The 15,123-nt window shown below is 51.3% G+C and overlaps 2 protein-coding genes across 3 annotated transcripts in view; one reads left to right on the top strand and one right to left on the bottom strand.

The window, feature by feature from the left end:
- The window catches only part of LOC306667255 (immunoglobulin lambda-1 light chain-like), a 759,848-nt gene that overhangs the window by 523,100 nt on the left and 221,625 nt on the right, over positions 1-15,123 (bottom strand). The gene's annotated exons all lie outside the window — the stretch shown is intronic.
- LOC306668893 (Holliday junction recognition protein-like) lies at positions 431-14,192 on the top strand (the record flags this gene model as incomplete). The annotated part of the gene is made up of 5 exons (XM_079152636.1): positions 431-526; positions 748-814; positions 7,240-7,304; positions 8,520-8,612; positions 11,539-14,192. The coding sequence occupies 5 exons, from the start codon at positions 431-433 to the stop codon at positions 13,021-13,023; spliced, it is 1,806 nt and encodes a 601-aa protein (XP_079008762.1). The 3' UTR covers positions 13,024-14,192.

Here is a 15,123-nt window from a genome sequence, read left to right as displayed (position 1 = left end):
GAGAAGAAAAAGAAACCTTAGAGCGCAATGCAAGCTGAGTTAGTGCACAGGAGGCTTAAAAGGGAGTGTCCTGCAGCCTCGCTCCCAAGGGAGCAAGGGAAAGGAACAGAGCCAGAGTAACTTAGAGTGCACAGGCACCAAATGGATCTGAGGACCATGGCTACCACCCTGCCATCCCCGCTCCCCCCGCCCCCCACCCCCTGCTCCCGCAACACCCAAAGCAGGAGGCGGTGCCAGAACCGCGGACACGGATTGGCGGAGAGAAAGTGGTGTAAACATTTTTGAAAGAACCAACAACGCCCTCAGTCCGCGCCAGCCAATAGGAGTCCGAGGGCGGCGGGGGCTGGGGTCTTTTATTTAGGCTGAGCACCAAGTCCACGCCAGGTCCCAGCCTGGAGCCTGCGGGTGGTTGCACCTAGCTGCTTGTGCTATGGGGCGTCCAGGCCTGGAGGAGGACGCGCTGCTGTGGAAGCTCAGGAACAACCGCCGCCGCTTCCAGAGGCGCATGCAGCAGCTGATAGAGAAAGTGGGCCCCGCCGCTGGGGCGGGACTTGGCGGGGAGGTGAAGGTTGCTGAGCCCTGGTGCAGGTAGCAGTTTGGAGGGCTGGTGCTGGGGGGCGCCCGCGGGTCCGGGCAGGGCGTATGACCTTGGTGGGGCCCTCCAGACTAGCGGCCAGGCACCTCCTCTGCCTGGATTGGTACCCGCGCGGCCCTGGGACCTGACAGGATGCCCCTTCCTCCCAGCAGTATAACCACCCCTTCCAGGACTACCTGCTGGTGCAGATGTCCACACTGACCTACCAGACGCCCCAGGGTATGGAAGGGTCTTGAGCATTTGCAGTTGACAACGTGAATACAATAGTGCAGTCTGGAATTTGAAATGCTGTCCCCGCCCTCTTAGTGAACATTTGTTGACTTCACCAGTAGGGATCAGAATATTTCTTTTGAACCTATATATTATGTATTGCCAACAGGATTACTTATCTAACTGAGCAGAATTCCTGAAGACACAAACATGCATTCTGGTTAAAAAATGCCTCTGCCTTACAGGGTTGGCAGGTCAGCTTAGCCAGTCAGTATCTCAACCGCTTCATCTGCAAGAGAGGAAGGATAATGACAATCATCTACCCATCTTGGATGTGGTAGCAGTTGTGTAGGACCCTTATGAGAAGCTTGTTGCAGCGCTGGGCACTGGTGACACTCACTAACTGTGGTTGTCCTGTTTAACATTGGTAGTATCATCTTCTTCAAGGTTCTGACTACTGTGCTGGAACATGCAGAAGCAGCCTCTTGATGTAATGGTTAATGTTGTAAACTGTCTTAAGTGGATTCTCTTTAGTAAGTGATTGGAGAGTATCTGCAATAGATGAGGGCACTTGTTCCCATATGACCTTATTACCATGTCACTTTCACCTACTAAAGAAAGCAAATCTCAGATCACATTCTGCCCTGCACTAGACCCACAGGCTCAAAAGGTTAGGTCCTGTTGCTTGAATCAAGGAAATCCTTGCTCTGCCTTTTAACTGATCCACCCACAGTTTTGGTGAAAATTTTACCCAGGCAGACACTAGAATATTCTGGCATCAAATTTCTTTTGCTTTCTGATCTGGCAGGACACAACCTAAAGGTTTGTCTGTAGGCTTCACTGACTTCTTACAACAAGGATAGGGAGCATCTGGAATGTTTTGGACAATCTACACATCTTGAGTACCATTAATTTTGATAATGAGAAGTTTGGATGTCATTTGAGGAGAACAGTGGATGGAGCACCTGAACACCTTGGGAACAGACATATTTGACCAGGAAGAACTGGCTAACACACAGGCTTGTAGCACTACCAGCCAAGGTGCTGGGTGCCAGTTCAGGAGATCTGTGTATAACAAGCTCATAGTTTGTGTTCCTGGCACAGATCCCTGTCTTGGTGCTTATCCTGAGACAATTAGTGGCATAATTAAGACCTTTTCTTAGTGCATAGCAGTGTGAATTGCCAGGTCAAGGCAGGGGGAGAGTGAAACTAACTCTGTCACTGATTGTGATGAAGACAGCAGGGAAGGGCTAGTCATCTGCATTTATAGACCACCAACCTGTGCCCCGCTCTCTCTCCTAAGAGTCTCATACTGATTCTCAGCCCTGCAGGTAGACACTACTGTTGAAATCATCACAATTAAATGTGGATACACTACAGAGAGATTAAGTAACTTGTACTGTGTCACTTAACCAAAGTGTGAAGCCTTGGTAGACTCTGAGTCCATGTGTGCAAGCGTCACTTTGCCCTGGAAAGGCCATGCAGCACAGTGGTCAAGAGTGCAGAGTCAGTGCTGCCCAGAGTTCCCATTCTGGCTCCACCACTTGGGCAGGTGGCCTGGACTAGTATTTGAACTTTGCTTTGCCCACATCCATCTGTACGATGACTATGGTAAGTCCCTGTCCCACAGACGTTAGGAGAACTATACCAGTTATGTGTGGGTGGGTCATTGTGAGTTCTAAATGAGGCATTCTCAGAAAGGGTTTAGAATAGAACATGAAGCATAGTGAGCACTGTGTAAAATTTTTGCTGCTGTTATTAAAAACTATCTGAAGCCTCCACCATTGCTTATTAATCTGAATTTCCCCTAAGAAGTTTAGGGAGAACTTGAGTATGTGGCTCAGGTTCTGCAAGCTGGTAGGTGGCAGGACTGGTTACACTTGACAACCAGAACTCAGTGTTGGACCTTTGCATGGGCTTGCAAGCACTTACTCTGAGTGTGATGTAGAGATGCCCTCAGAAAGTGCTTACTCTGCCAGGCATGGTGGTGCATACTGATAATGACAGGGACTTGGGAGGCTGAGGCACAAGAATCACAACCTTGAGACCAGCCTTTGCAACTTAGCAAGACCCTGTTTCAAAATAAAAAATCAAAAGGACTAGGGATGTGGTTCAGTGGTTAAGTGGCCCTGTGTTTGATCCCTAGTGCCAAAAAAAGAAAAGTGCTTACTGTAAATGTAGTATATGTGTATTTTAAGGACACTACCTGGAACACGTGTGTTCCTGTTCTCATTAATCTTTACAGGTTAATGATGTGATTTGAAGAACTGCTGCCCACTAGGTGGGAGAGATCCTCATTGCAACAGTTGTCTGTTCAACTTAAAGGCTAGCCACAGACTGTGGGGCCTGGCTGGCTCACTGTTAATATCACAGCCTTTTCGTATCCGCCACCTGGGTTTCTGTGAAGACACACTGAGGAGATCACTGTTGAGTAATAAACAGTCATTTTTGTTTCTTCTCTTAAGAATTGAAAATTTGGGGAGAAAAACTAATAATGAAAGGAAGTGAAGGACTGATCCAGGTATTTAATGTCAGTGTTTGTTGCCCAAATGCCTTGTTGGGAGTGCTGGTGTGAACGAGGATCTGAACACATCCTGCGCCTAAGGTGCGGGGGCCTTGGCAGAGGCTTTTTTCCTGGCCTGGTTGCCCATTCTTCTGTGTTTGAGGATATACCAAGAAGCATTTCTTTGTTGCTTATCAGGGGCAAGGAGCAGCCCTGTGATGTCTAGCTCTTTTTTATGCCTTACCTTTCCTCTGTGAGAAGTTGCAATTTCCAACAACTGGCTCCGGTGCAGAGGCTGGGCCAGGTCTCAGACTTCTCATAGTCCACCCAGCCTGGCTGGGAGCTCACTTGTTGGGTCCTCATAGAAGAGACCCAATCCAGTCTGTTCTGGGGAAGAAACAGGATGGGGAGGGGAGTATGCAGGTTCCATGCCCACCAGCTGGCCCAGAGCTTGGCAGCTCTGTGATCTCTACTGTGCCAGTAGAGCCGGCTCTCCTATGGTAGGGCCCTGGGAGGCTTTTCCCTGGTAGTTTTTGCAAGGTTGTCTGTTCCGTTAATCATGCTTCTTAGGTGCCTTGTGCTCCTCCTCAAGGTTCCAAGACCAGACACCCATGTACCCACAAATATTCTGTGTAAGGATACACAGCATTGACAGCAGTTCTAAAATAAAACCATCTTCTTGATTGTTAAGTCATAGAAATGATAAAAGTACACAGATCTCCTGAAAATGGCCTGGCCTCTGTGCTGCAATGGCCACCAGTGCCATTGTAGTTCAGTGTAGTGTGTTCATGTACACGTGTGAGTAAGTACACATTGACTTTACTCTCTCTTCCCAGTGAATAGACAAGGGAACCTTGTCTTCATCATCCATCCTACAGTTCAGCCACCACATTTATCTGTCTGTCTCTTGTTGACATGCCCCTAGCACTCTCACTTGACTATAAGTCAGTGTTGCTACACTCTTTCTGAAAGACCAGATGTGAATATTTGAAGCCTTGCCCCCCGTGTGTCTATGGCAGCTTCTCAGCCCTGTTGTAGGGGAGGCAGCTTGGATGATGGGAATGAGCACTCATGGCTGCATTCCAGCAAAGCTCCATTTATAAAACCCCTGTGTGGAGTCCCCAGGGGAACATCCCAGTCCTAATTTCCCTCCTGTATTGATGTCCCTCCTGCCCCTTTTCAGTAAATGCTCAGAGATCAGATTAGGACCTGTTCTCTTTAAATTATACACACACAGGCACCCACTTATCAGAATGATGCTGGGATGGTCCTGGTATCAAAATGCTTCTGTCTGGACAATAAGGCTTTTGCTAAAATGTAAGAGGACACTTGACTGGGGCCCAAAGGATTGCAGGACATAGAAAAGTGGGTGTAGCTGTGATAAACAGCTTGAGCATCCACAGCCTCACTAGACTGTGTGTGAATGTGCCAAAATCCACCTTCAGCTTTCCCCCAGAACCTAACGCTCCTGCTCCTCCCTCAGTCCTGGAAACTGTGCATTGCCCTGAGCCATGGACATAACCTAAGGCTTGGGTTCTCTCTGTAGATGCCAGAGCTGCCAAGCAGGGGTTGGTGAGGGTTGGCTGCTTCCCCATGATTCCCAAACTAGTTGTACTACCCTTCAGACCCAGGCAGCCACAAAACCTAGTTCTGAAAACTGCTGAGTCGTGCCTGTGTTATGGTGACACTGGAGGCAAAGGTGGTGGTGTCCAGGAGGCAAGTTCAGTTGCTGTGCAGTGCTCACAGGAACCTCATGTCCCCTGGACCCACAAAGACAATGCCTATAAGGACAGTCATCCCCATGGGAATTCCTAAAATATTTTATCCAGTATGATATTTCGAATGCTCCAATTTCACCAAAGAGAACTGGTTGGTGTCATTGGTGTAGAGCAGTCTCCAGAGGGCAGAAACGCCTCCCCAGGAGAGTGACCAGCTGATCACTCTGTGGTGTGAGCTCCTAGTTAGGAGCTTAAGTTTACACCAGCTCAGGGCTACACCACATTGTAAAGACCCTAACACCACTTCCGGGCATTTACTGAGAACATCTCCCAGGGGCCTCCACCTTTTCTAGATTCTCCCCCATGACCAAGTGAGGATTGTTCTGTTTCACTTTGGTTTTCTGTTTGCTGCAGTCGCTGTGGAGTTCTGTGTGGGTAGGGGCCAGGCTGTTCCATGGCGGAGCTCAGTCCTGCCCCTGCTCCCTGTTGGAGGGACTCTCTTAGCAGCCGTGGGGAGCCGTGGCTGAGGAAGGAGGCAGGGCTGCTTTTCTGCAGGGAAGCTCCACTGCCTCTGGGAGACTCTGGGCTTTCGATGAAGCCAACAGGAAGGGCCTGCTCTCCTGTGTTGCAGGACAGGTGCAGGCTTCTCACTCGTGGTGGCTTGCAGAGGTGCTGTTGCTCAAGAAGGCTTGTCTTTGCTGACTCTGTACCTGTAGGACCCCACTGGGAAGCTGGGGGACCAGATAGAAGGCCCTAGGCATGCTGCAGCCCAAGGTGAAGAGCCTCCCCTGTCCTGCACACCAGTCCTGGGAGCTGGTGAGTGCCACCTGTTAGGAGAGGAACCAGGAGGAACTGGCCAACTGTCTCTGTCCCTGCAGTTCAAGGATGAGGTTTCCATTATAGATGTTTTTTTGCACTTTAATATCTCCCCCCTCAGTGGTATTCTTAAAACAAAAGACATCTTGAAGTGTCGGGTTACATTCTTCTAAGTCATGTCTGTGCATCCATGGTGCCCAGCACAGAAACGACTCTCAGATATTTCTTTTATAAATGAACGCCCTCCCTTCCCATTTAAAATGTATTATGTTAAGCTTTGACAAGATCAGGGGTGGTTGTGAACTCTCACTTCTGTAGGAAACCTCACCTCCATGGTCGACCCTCTGTCTTTGCCCAGGCCCTCTCACTGCCTGGACCCAGCCCTGTCCCTTTTCCTTCTCCCTTTGGCCTGCCCTCTGGGCTGGATGTCCCATCCAGATTTCACCTTAAACATGTGGAGCATGCCTTCTGACTCTGCCCACTGCCCTGTACCTGCCTAACCACCTCTCTCTCTTCAGTCCCTTTACAGCCCAATTCCAGCAGGTACACATTGCCAACTTGCCACACCCCCCCCCCCCCCCGCCATATACACACGGGATTCTGGTCAAGCTGCTTCTGTGTGAAGCACTGTGGTGGCTTCCCTCTACCTGTGGGAAGAGACCAGGATGCAGAGTGATGTCTAAAGTCCTGCCTTACTGCCCACACTGTGATTCAGTGCCCCAGGCTCCCTGTAGACCCCCACGTCAGAACAGACCCCCATTGCAGCTCAGCTTTATGCTTGGTCTCTTCCTTGTAGCCTTTGGATGTTTTCTAGTTGACCTTTTAACTCTCCCCTGTCCCTCAGACACTGGTCCTTCCACAGCCTCAGTTCCCTCACCCAGCCCTTCCGTGGCACCTTGCTCATGGTGGACAGTCAGTGAAATGTGTTGAGTCACTAAAGGGAGAATGGGTCTTTCTGAGTAGAATTAGAAAGAAAACTAATGAGGATTTTGGTCTCGGGTGTTGTTAACTTGTGTAAAGTCAAATTCTAATTCTATAAATCCTCAGATCCATGAGTTTCCCAGGTGACTTGAAATGAGAAATGGATAAGAACTGCACTGTCCAGTGTGGTACTCAGCAGCCATCTGTGACTGTTTAGTTGAAAATTAATTTTAAAGTCAGTTCTCAGCCCTGTAGCCCACATCCCGCCGTTCAGTAGCCCAGTGTGTCTCGCAGCTGCCTGCAGAGCCTGTGTAGAACTCTCCAGCCTGTTGGAGCTCTGTGGGACCACTGCTGGGCAAGGGTCATGGCTTGTAGGTAAGTGGTCACTGAACACACTCAGGGATACGAAGCCATCCTTGAGAGGGATGTACAAACTTTTGCAAAAATTGTGATTGAAATTCCTTTTTTACTTTTAGATTCAGGAAGCAGCAATGCTGGTGCAGCTTCAGATTCAGGCAGTCCTGTGGCCCTGGCCTTGGTGGTAAGGGCCGCCTCGGGAGGGAAGGAGGGAGGTCTGGGCTTCAGGTGCAGTGTCAGCTTCTGCAGACCCCAGGCGGCCCTGGGCGGCGGCCCCAAGTCCTCTGGGCACATTTGTGGTGCTGCCATCGCTCAGGTCTTGGTTCCCCCTTTCAGATCTCTAAAGGAGATGTCCCTCCTTCTCAGTCCAGCACCTGACAGCCAGTGTGACCCTCGAGTCTGGCCTGACTTCTGAACTTAGGCAATGGTAGAGAATTTGGGGACTTCTACTCTGCAGCCAGAACTTCTCCACTGTGGTTCATGGCACGCCGTGCACATTGACTAACCCAGACATTGTGAGTTGGGTTCCAAGGCCACCCTCCCCCACAGTGTCCAGAGGGAAGTACCTCCAGATCGGCCCTTGCCACCCGTTTAGTCACAATGTCACATAGTCAGGTAGCTGAAGCTACCCTGAAGAGGAAGGGTCCTTTGTGTCCATTGCTCTGAGTGCCCCAAGGGCTCACAACTGTCTTCTTCTATGGTCTGGTTCTCATTTTCCTGCCCATCTGGGTGGGTGGTAACAAGCAACTCTGTCTGGTCACACGCTGCCAGCAGTGAGGAACTGTACCTCTTTTACTCCCAGCTTCCTCTTGTGCAGAGGTTGCCCACACCTCATGAGACTTCAGTTGTCTAAATGGAGAGGAAGTGACCCTGGGTACTTCCTGAGACCCTCTGTAGGGGTCAGCAGCAGGACCAGGGGTGCAGCCTTCCCTGTGATCTTTCCCACCTATTCTTGAGGCCCCCACATGTCCCTACCCAAGTACAGAGGAGGTTGCAGCCTCTTTCCAGTGCCTGGCAGGTGACGGGCAGGACAGCCAGCCACTGCCAGCTTCCTGAGCTGGGTCACAAAATTTTCTTCATATAAACCTAGCAATTCAGACTGTTACTCATAGTCGGATCCTGAACTCTTCTATGGATATTCTAGTAAAGCTATCATAAACATCTCCAGACTTGTATGTTTTTGGTCTTATTACTTTCTTTTTGGTAGTTAAGCTGGGTGAACTCCCTGGAGTCAGTCACAGAGCCCAGTGGGTTTTCAAGTGGCCTGGCCACTTTGAACTGCTAATAGGAGGAGGCACGAGGCCTCTGAGTAGCTTCATTTAGTGATTCTGTATTAATGAGCTTCATGAGACCAGCTGTGCCCAGCAGCTCTTAGGATACTGACTTCTCTTGTTATCAGCCTGCAGTGCCCGGGAGCCCTGTGGAAAATGAGTTTAGAAGGAAATATCTGACCCAGGGGGATGCACTGCTTCAAGACGCAGGGTGTTTTGAGGTACTCTGTCTCCTCACGTGTTGTTAGAGTTGGATTGTGAAGTGGGTGCGTTGAGGGGCAGCGCCATTGTGGGTTTGGTGTGCTCCCAACGGAGCCTGTGAAGATGCTCTGCATGATCTTTTCCAGACCCTTCTGTTCACATGATACTGTATTTGTGCTCTGAATCAACACTCCGGCTGCCCCACAGCAGCACCATCCCAGGGATGTGCAGGGGTAGAAGGCCGCCCCATCCCCCACTGTCCTGGGGCAGCCCACAAATCTAGTGGAGCCTTGGGTGGGACTCTCTGAGGGCCTCCACTCTCAAGGTGTCACCAGTACTGGGATCAGCAGTAAGGTAAGGTGGCCACCCCTTGTCCTCAACCTGTTCCTCCTGGTCTGGCGTCATGTTGGAGCAAGGCAGTGTGGGGCCTTTGGGTGGGATGAGAGGTGCGCAGCCTCCCAGCCCCAGCCCAGGGTGGGTGTGCTGATCCAGGGAAGCCACTTCTCAGCTTCACTTGAAGAAGAGCCCATGCTAAAGTGGGTCCCCTGAGGGTACCACCTCTTCAGTTCCCATGTTGCCTCAGCGTCTTTCAGAAGCAAAGGACACTGTGATCCCAGGGAAGTACAGGGTACAGAGTGGAGAACAGTAGCTCTGCCAGCAGAGGCAGCAGCTGTACACATCACGGTGATGGTGACCAGGGACCTGGCTTAGTGACACACGATCAACGCCATTGTCCCCACCCTGGCACAGCAGGCATCATCCTCCTGGTGTGTTGATCAGATGAAGGGATTGGAATTAGGCCAGGGTTATTGGGTCCTTGACCACTGCCCTTTTGGTCCATAGACTGTCCACAAATAATGGTGAATGAAGAAAAGCCAGCAGATTCCCAGGGAGGAGTTCCTGGCCAGTGAGGGTGGCCTGGCCTGAGGGCAGAGTTCCAGGTCCTCTGGGACACTCTTTCCCTCCGCTGCTCACTCGCTTGGTGCGCTGTGCCAGGTGTCGAGAGAGAAGTGGCTTCTGACACATCCTTGGTGTCTTGTCGGGGGACAGCCCCTGGTGTCTTGACACACTCATGACTCTGGTGCCTTCCTCAGCCTCGCCTGACCCTGCTAAGTGTGACACAGAAACTTCCTTGAGCTGTGTTCGCGTCTCCTTGGGTTTTGTTGGAGCCATGGGACCACTGAGCCCAGCACCATGCACATCGGACACGAGGCTGATGGCAGGCACGTTTTGTCAACATGAACTTCAACCCCTGCACTTCATGGAAATTAAGATTTTTTAAAATGAGCTCTTTCCCTGTGCATCTGTGACCTGCTGACTGTTGACGAGCTCTTCACCTCCTCTTAAGTGGATTGAGCAGTCTGGGGTCTCCAGAAGGACAGGAGGAGCACAGCGAGCATCCTTCCACAGTGCATGGTCTGCCCTTCAGTGCCCTCTGCACACGCCTGCACACACATGCATGTGTCCAGGTCTGTGTGTGTTGTCCCTTGGGGCTCCCTCTCCTCAGCACAGAGTGCTTCTCTGACCACAGTGAGCAGCACATGCCAGAAACCTGGCAGACACAGTGCAATTCACTGATGAGCCAGTGATGTGTCCACAACCTCTCATGGCCATCAGCGGAGGACCAGCTGGGCATGTCTGCTGGTCAGGCTCTCATGGGCAGACAAGAGCAGCTCCTGGCCTTCGGGTTACTGCTCCCATCTCTCACATTTTGCTCATCTTAAATAGTCCAGATGTACCTTGATTTAGACTCGTCTGTGGCCGCCTTGGAGTTGCCTTCGTGGTAAGCACTGTGTGACCCAGCGTCCTCTGGGATATTCTGTCCACCTCTCCATTCTGGTGAACATCGATTCTGGCCCTTGGTCAAGGACTTCTCACTGCACGGGTCCCAGCAGGTGATCCTTTGAGATGGCCCTCAGCCTTCTCTCTAAGACTGTTCACCTGGCACTTTTGGCATCAGTGGGAGGATGATGGCCTGGGGTGCTGGGTACCTAGAGCTCTTCCAGTCCTGCCATTCTGTGATGCCTTCTGCATGTGGCATTCTGTACAGGACAGCTGATTCCTGTCCAGTTCTTTGTTGCTTTGTTTATTTTAACTATTGCTCCTAGGATCAGTGAGAAGGCATGACCATTTTTCAAAACCGTGCTGGGACCCCTTGGCAGTACTGCATCTGGTGCTCACGCAGCCCCGCCTGCCCCCTTCCTGGCTAATCAGCCCTTTGGCACGTCACTGTCAGATTTGAGCTCAATCTCATTTGCCCTGGTTCTGGTTCTACTTCCACATTTGCCTCCTCTCTCCTGGTTGCCACCACCCCATGTCTTCACATATGCAGTACAAACCAGCCTTAGGATGGTGGCAGCTGTGACTGCCATCCCTGGCATTGGCTCCCTTGGTCCCTGGGCTGTGTCCCCAAAAAGAGAGCACACAGGGTGCCGTGCTCACTCGGGTCCTTGTTTCCCGCTCTGCTCTCAGCTTGGTACACAGGTTCTGTTTTTTTGTTTATATTTCTAGTGTTTTCCCTATTTTCATTGGCTTACTTTTATTTTTTGAGTAAACATTCCACACGACGTGAAAGCATAGTTCTGTAAAGCAGTGCATTCAGGGTCTTACTCACATCCCATTGGTAGACTGTAGTATTTTCTGGTTCCTAATATGCTTTGGAAGAGCCCATGGGGAGAGGACTTCTCTTCAGAAGGTGAGGTGGAAAGCTGAAACAGAGTTTTAGGAGTTAAAAAGAGATCTCTGAGAATCTACTCCTAAACATTTGTAGTTTCTCTTTGTTTTTTGTACTATTTTTTAAAATGTGGTCATGGCTCCGTGCCCTGTGCGTGGGTGGCTTTGAACAATGATGCCCTCAACTTTGCTTCTCCCCCAGGATGCTGTGGACGTGTCACTGCAGAGAACCCTGGTGACCCTGCAGACTCAACTCCCTTCCCCAGAGAGCAGGATCCATTGTGTCCTTGCCCAGCAGTCCTGGCCACAGCACCTAGAAATGACAGTCTGTCACTGCTGGGGACCAGCAGCAGCAGCTGTGTGAGCAGCCAGAACTTCGAGGCCGATGACATCTGTGATGTCACCATCAGTGATTTGTATGCAGGTATGCTGCACTCCATGAGCCGGCTGCTGAGCACAAAGCCCTCCAGCATAATCTCCACCAAGACCTTCATCGTGCAAAGCTGGAGCTCCAGGAGGAGGCACGCGCACAGGAGCAGGGCTCGGGTGAGCAAGGTGCACAGTGAAGGGGACCGGCGTTCCTGGAGGGAGAGGCCTACACCCTGTTCAGAGCCTCAGCAAGAGACAGGACCCTTGAGAGACTGTAAGAACTTAGTGCACGTCACTCAACATAAGCCAGGTTTAAAACTGGACAAAGCTTTTCTTGCAGGAAACAAAACCCAAATCCTTAAACTAGATTCAGGTTGGAAGGAACTTCAGATGGCACCCCGTCAGCATTCTTCATTGACTTCTTTGGATCTCAACAGAGTGCATCGTCCTGACCAGGAAAATAGACTTAGGATGTTAAACGGGTTGATTTCTCCAGTGAAAGTAGTTTCCAGACCAAGAATACTACCCATCCAAGCCCAGAACCGATACAGGGAAATCGAAGCCAAATTCAACAAGCTTCATCAAGAATGTTGCCCAAATCCTATGAAACGGTCTTTCCCTGATGGCCTCCCGGGCTCCTGGGCTGTGGACGTGTACAGAGGTGGTTCTGGGAGCCCAGGGAGTCCAGGTAGCCTCAGGAGCTCAGAAACTCACAGGCGGCGCCTACCCTTCAGCAAAGTGAAAGTGAAGAGGTTGAGTGAGGCTTTTGAAAACCTGGGCAAAAGATGTGTGGACATAGGCAGAGGTCCACCTGAGAGCCAGCCCTCTCCATCTCTTTCAAAGGACAGCTCCTCGCAGAGCCATGGCCACTCTTGGCAGACATCCAGCCTCTTTCAGGGACACAATTCTGGAACATTCAGAAAGTCACTGTCACCCAGCCAGATTTCAGTGCCAAGGATAGAACCTCTGTGTTGTGGGAGGAATCGCTATAAGGAAGTTAAAGAAAAATTTGACCAGCTTCATCAAAAGTATTGCCAGACGTCACCTCGGCAGGCAAAGTCACCTGCACACCTTGGAATGCCTCTGAATGAAGCCAGTGCAGAAGTTCCACTCCAAACCCAAGAACTCTTTGGGAAATCAAAGCGCGACTCTCCCTTTCAGAAGTGGTCACCATCTCTCCAGTGGCACATGCGCAGTCCACAGGGCTCACCTGCAGCTGAGGCTTATCCCTCTGCACAATCTGTTCAGGCTGCTGGGAGGGACCCTCAGTTCCCTGCCAAAAGACGCAGAATGTGTGGACACCGGGCCAGTTTCCAGGATCCTTCAGAGGTGGACGAAGTTGTCCCGAGACGAGGGGAGCAGGGCAGCCCTGTACAGGCTGGCTGGTGAGGAGGAGCATTTCTGCCTGTGGGGTGCAGTTCCTGGCAGTGGAAGCTTTTCCCCTGTGATGCTGAGGAGGGAAGCCAGGGCTGAGTTGTGCTCTGGGTTTGTGGTTTGGGCAGGCCAGCTGAGGCCATGTCTACAGCCTCCTGTTCCTGCTTGTCCCCTGCTGGGTCAGACCCCTCAGGGGTCAGTTGGATGGCCCCGTCTGCCATAATTACCTCCTTTTCTGTTTTTCCCACCTCTGCCTGTCCAGCCTAGGATCCTTTCCCAGCAGCTCACTCCTGCCTCTCTTGCATCTGGCTGGTTCCAGAAACCACTGGCGGCCCCCATTTGCTGCTTTCTCCCCATTCCTCCTGTCCTCCCAGTACCACCCAGCCAGGTGCTGCCATGACGGGGGCTCCTCCCACTCCTTGCTCCTTTCCAGGCGTGTGCTCACTGCCATCTTCTCCTGCTCTTGAGCTGTTACTTTTGTGTCTGTCTCCAGCAGCCCTCTGCCTCCCCAGGTCTGCCGTGCTGCAGGAGGAAGTGCTCTGGACAGGCAGATCCACTGGGCAGACCACAGTGGGGAATCCTTCTGGCTCAGCCTATTGACTCTGTCTCAGCCTCTTGACTGGAAGCTCCAGTTGTTTAGTTTTTCTAACTTGTTTCTAATGTAAAGTCCTGTGTGTGACCAGCCAGAGCAGAGCAGCAAACCTGTCTTGTCAGTCATTGTCTTCCCAGTGAGGACTGACAGGAAGGTGTGAAAACATCCCTCCTAGGGCAGAGCCTCAGGTGAGACCAGGAAGACTGGGTGAGGCACAGGAGCCAGACCTCAGGGCTGGCCAGACCTGGAGAGCAGCCCACTGTGGTACCTGTGTACCAGCCATCTAGAGTAATAATTGGTGATATATTACTATCTGTGTTAATGAAATTGTTTTTTTTTTTTTTTCAGTAAAACTTGGAAGGTAAGGTTAAGTTATGTGCTTTTCCTTCCCACCCCCTCTCCTGATCACCCCTCTGTTGTCCTGTCCCCTGTCCACACCTGTCTTTAGCTGCTACCACATTAGCAATGCACCTGAATCAACTTGGGCTGCTGTAACAGAAGAGACTGGGTAGCGTAGACAACAGGTTTGTTTTCTTGCAGTCTGGAGAGAAGTCTAGGGCAGGGTGCCAACATGTTCAGGTTCTGGTGAGGACTCCCTGGCCGTGGGTGGAGGAGGGAAGAGGGGTCTCTGTTGTTTGTTATAAGTGCTTCCCATTGTGAGGCCCCACCCCTTAACTTCATCTAAACCCTGTGTCCACATACCATCACCATCTGTGTTGGAGGCACAAGTTGGTCCACAGCACTGAACCAGTGAAGGTGGCCTGTGCTGCATGTGGCTGGGACCCTGGCCAGGAACCTTGCCCCTCACAGAGGGTCCTCTTTCCCTGAGAGCAGGCTGGCAGCAGATGTGGTGCAGGCTCAGCCAGGACAAGGTGGCCTCCACCGTCCCAGACTTTTCCCTTGGGTCTGCTGCTCCCTAAGGACACAGCCCCTCCTCTGTCTATCAGGAAGACCCATCCTTGCCTGGGACTGCACAGGCCTGGCTTCCCCACGTCCCCTCAGGTGCAGCAACCCTGCCGAGTTCTGTCCAGGCCATGTGTTGGTGTTCTGTCCAGTGGAGGAAGGCAGAGCAGAAGGGATTGGGGGCAAGTCTTACCCAATTTATAGGATCAGCTAATACAGGACCCATAAGCAGATGTGATCTCTGCTTTAGACTTTCACTTACATAATTTACTCCTGTGTCTTCTGCAGTTTTTTTTTTTTTTTCACCAAGAGGTTGTGTCCATTTGACAAGAGCTGACATATGGGTGCTATGGCTTAAAGGTGTCCCCCAAAAGGTCGGGTAGGGGGTTGGAAATGACCCAGAGTGGAATAATGGAAGTGGTGTGGGGCCCCATGGGAGGTACTTATGTAATTGGGGTTCTGTCCTCAAAGGATTAAGGAATTTTGTATGGGACCCAGGTTGGTCCCTGAGGTTGACCCCACCTGGCTCTCACTGGCCTCCCCTTTTCTAGATGTAGTTCCTCCTACACACTCTGTGTCTACCATGAGAGCCTCACCAGAGCCCAGCTAATGCTGGTGCC

This window comes from Sciurus vulgaris (assembly GCF_902686455.1).
Source record: "Sciurus vulgaris genome assembly, chromosome: 8".
Lineage (NCBI taxonomy): Eukaryota > Metazoa > Chordata > Mammalia > Rodentia > Sciuridae > Sciurus > Sciurus vulgaris.
The sequence above is the reverse complement of the archived record's forward strand: the minus strand, read 5'-3'. Positions and strand labels throughout refer to the sequence as shown.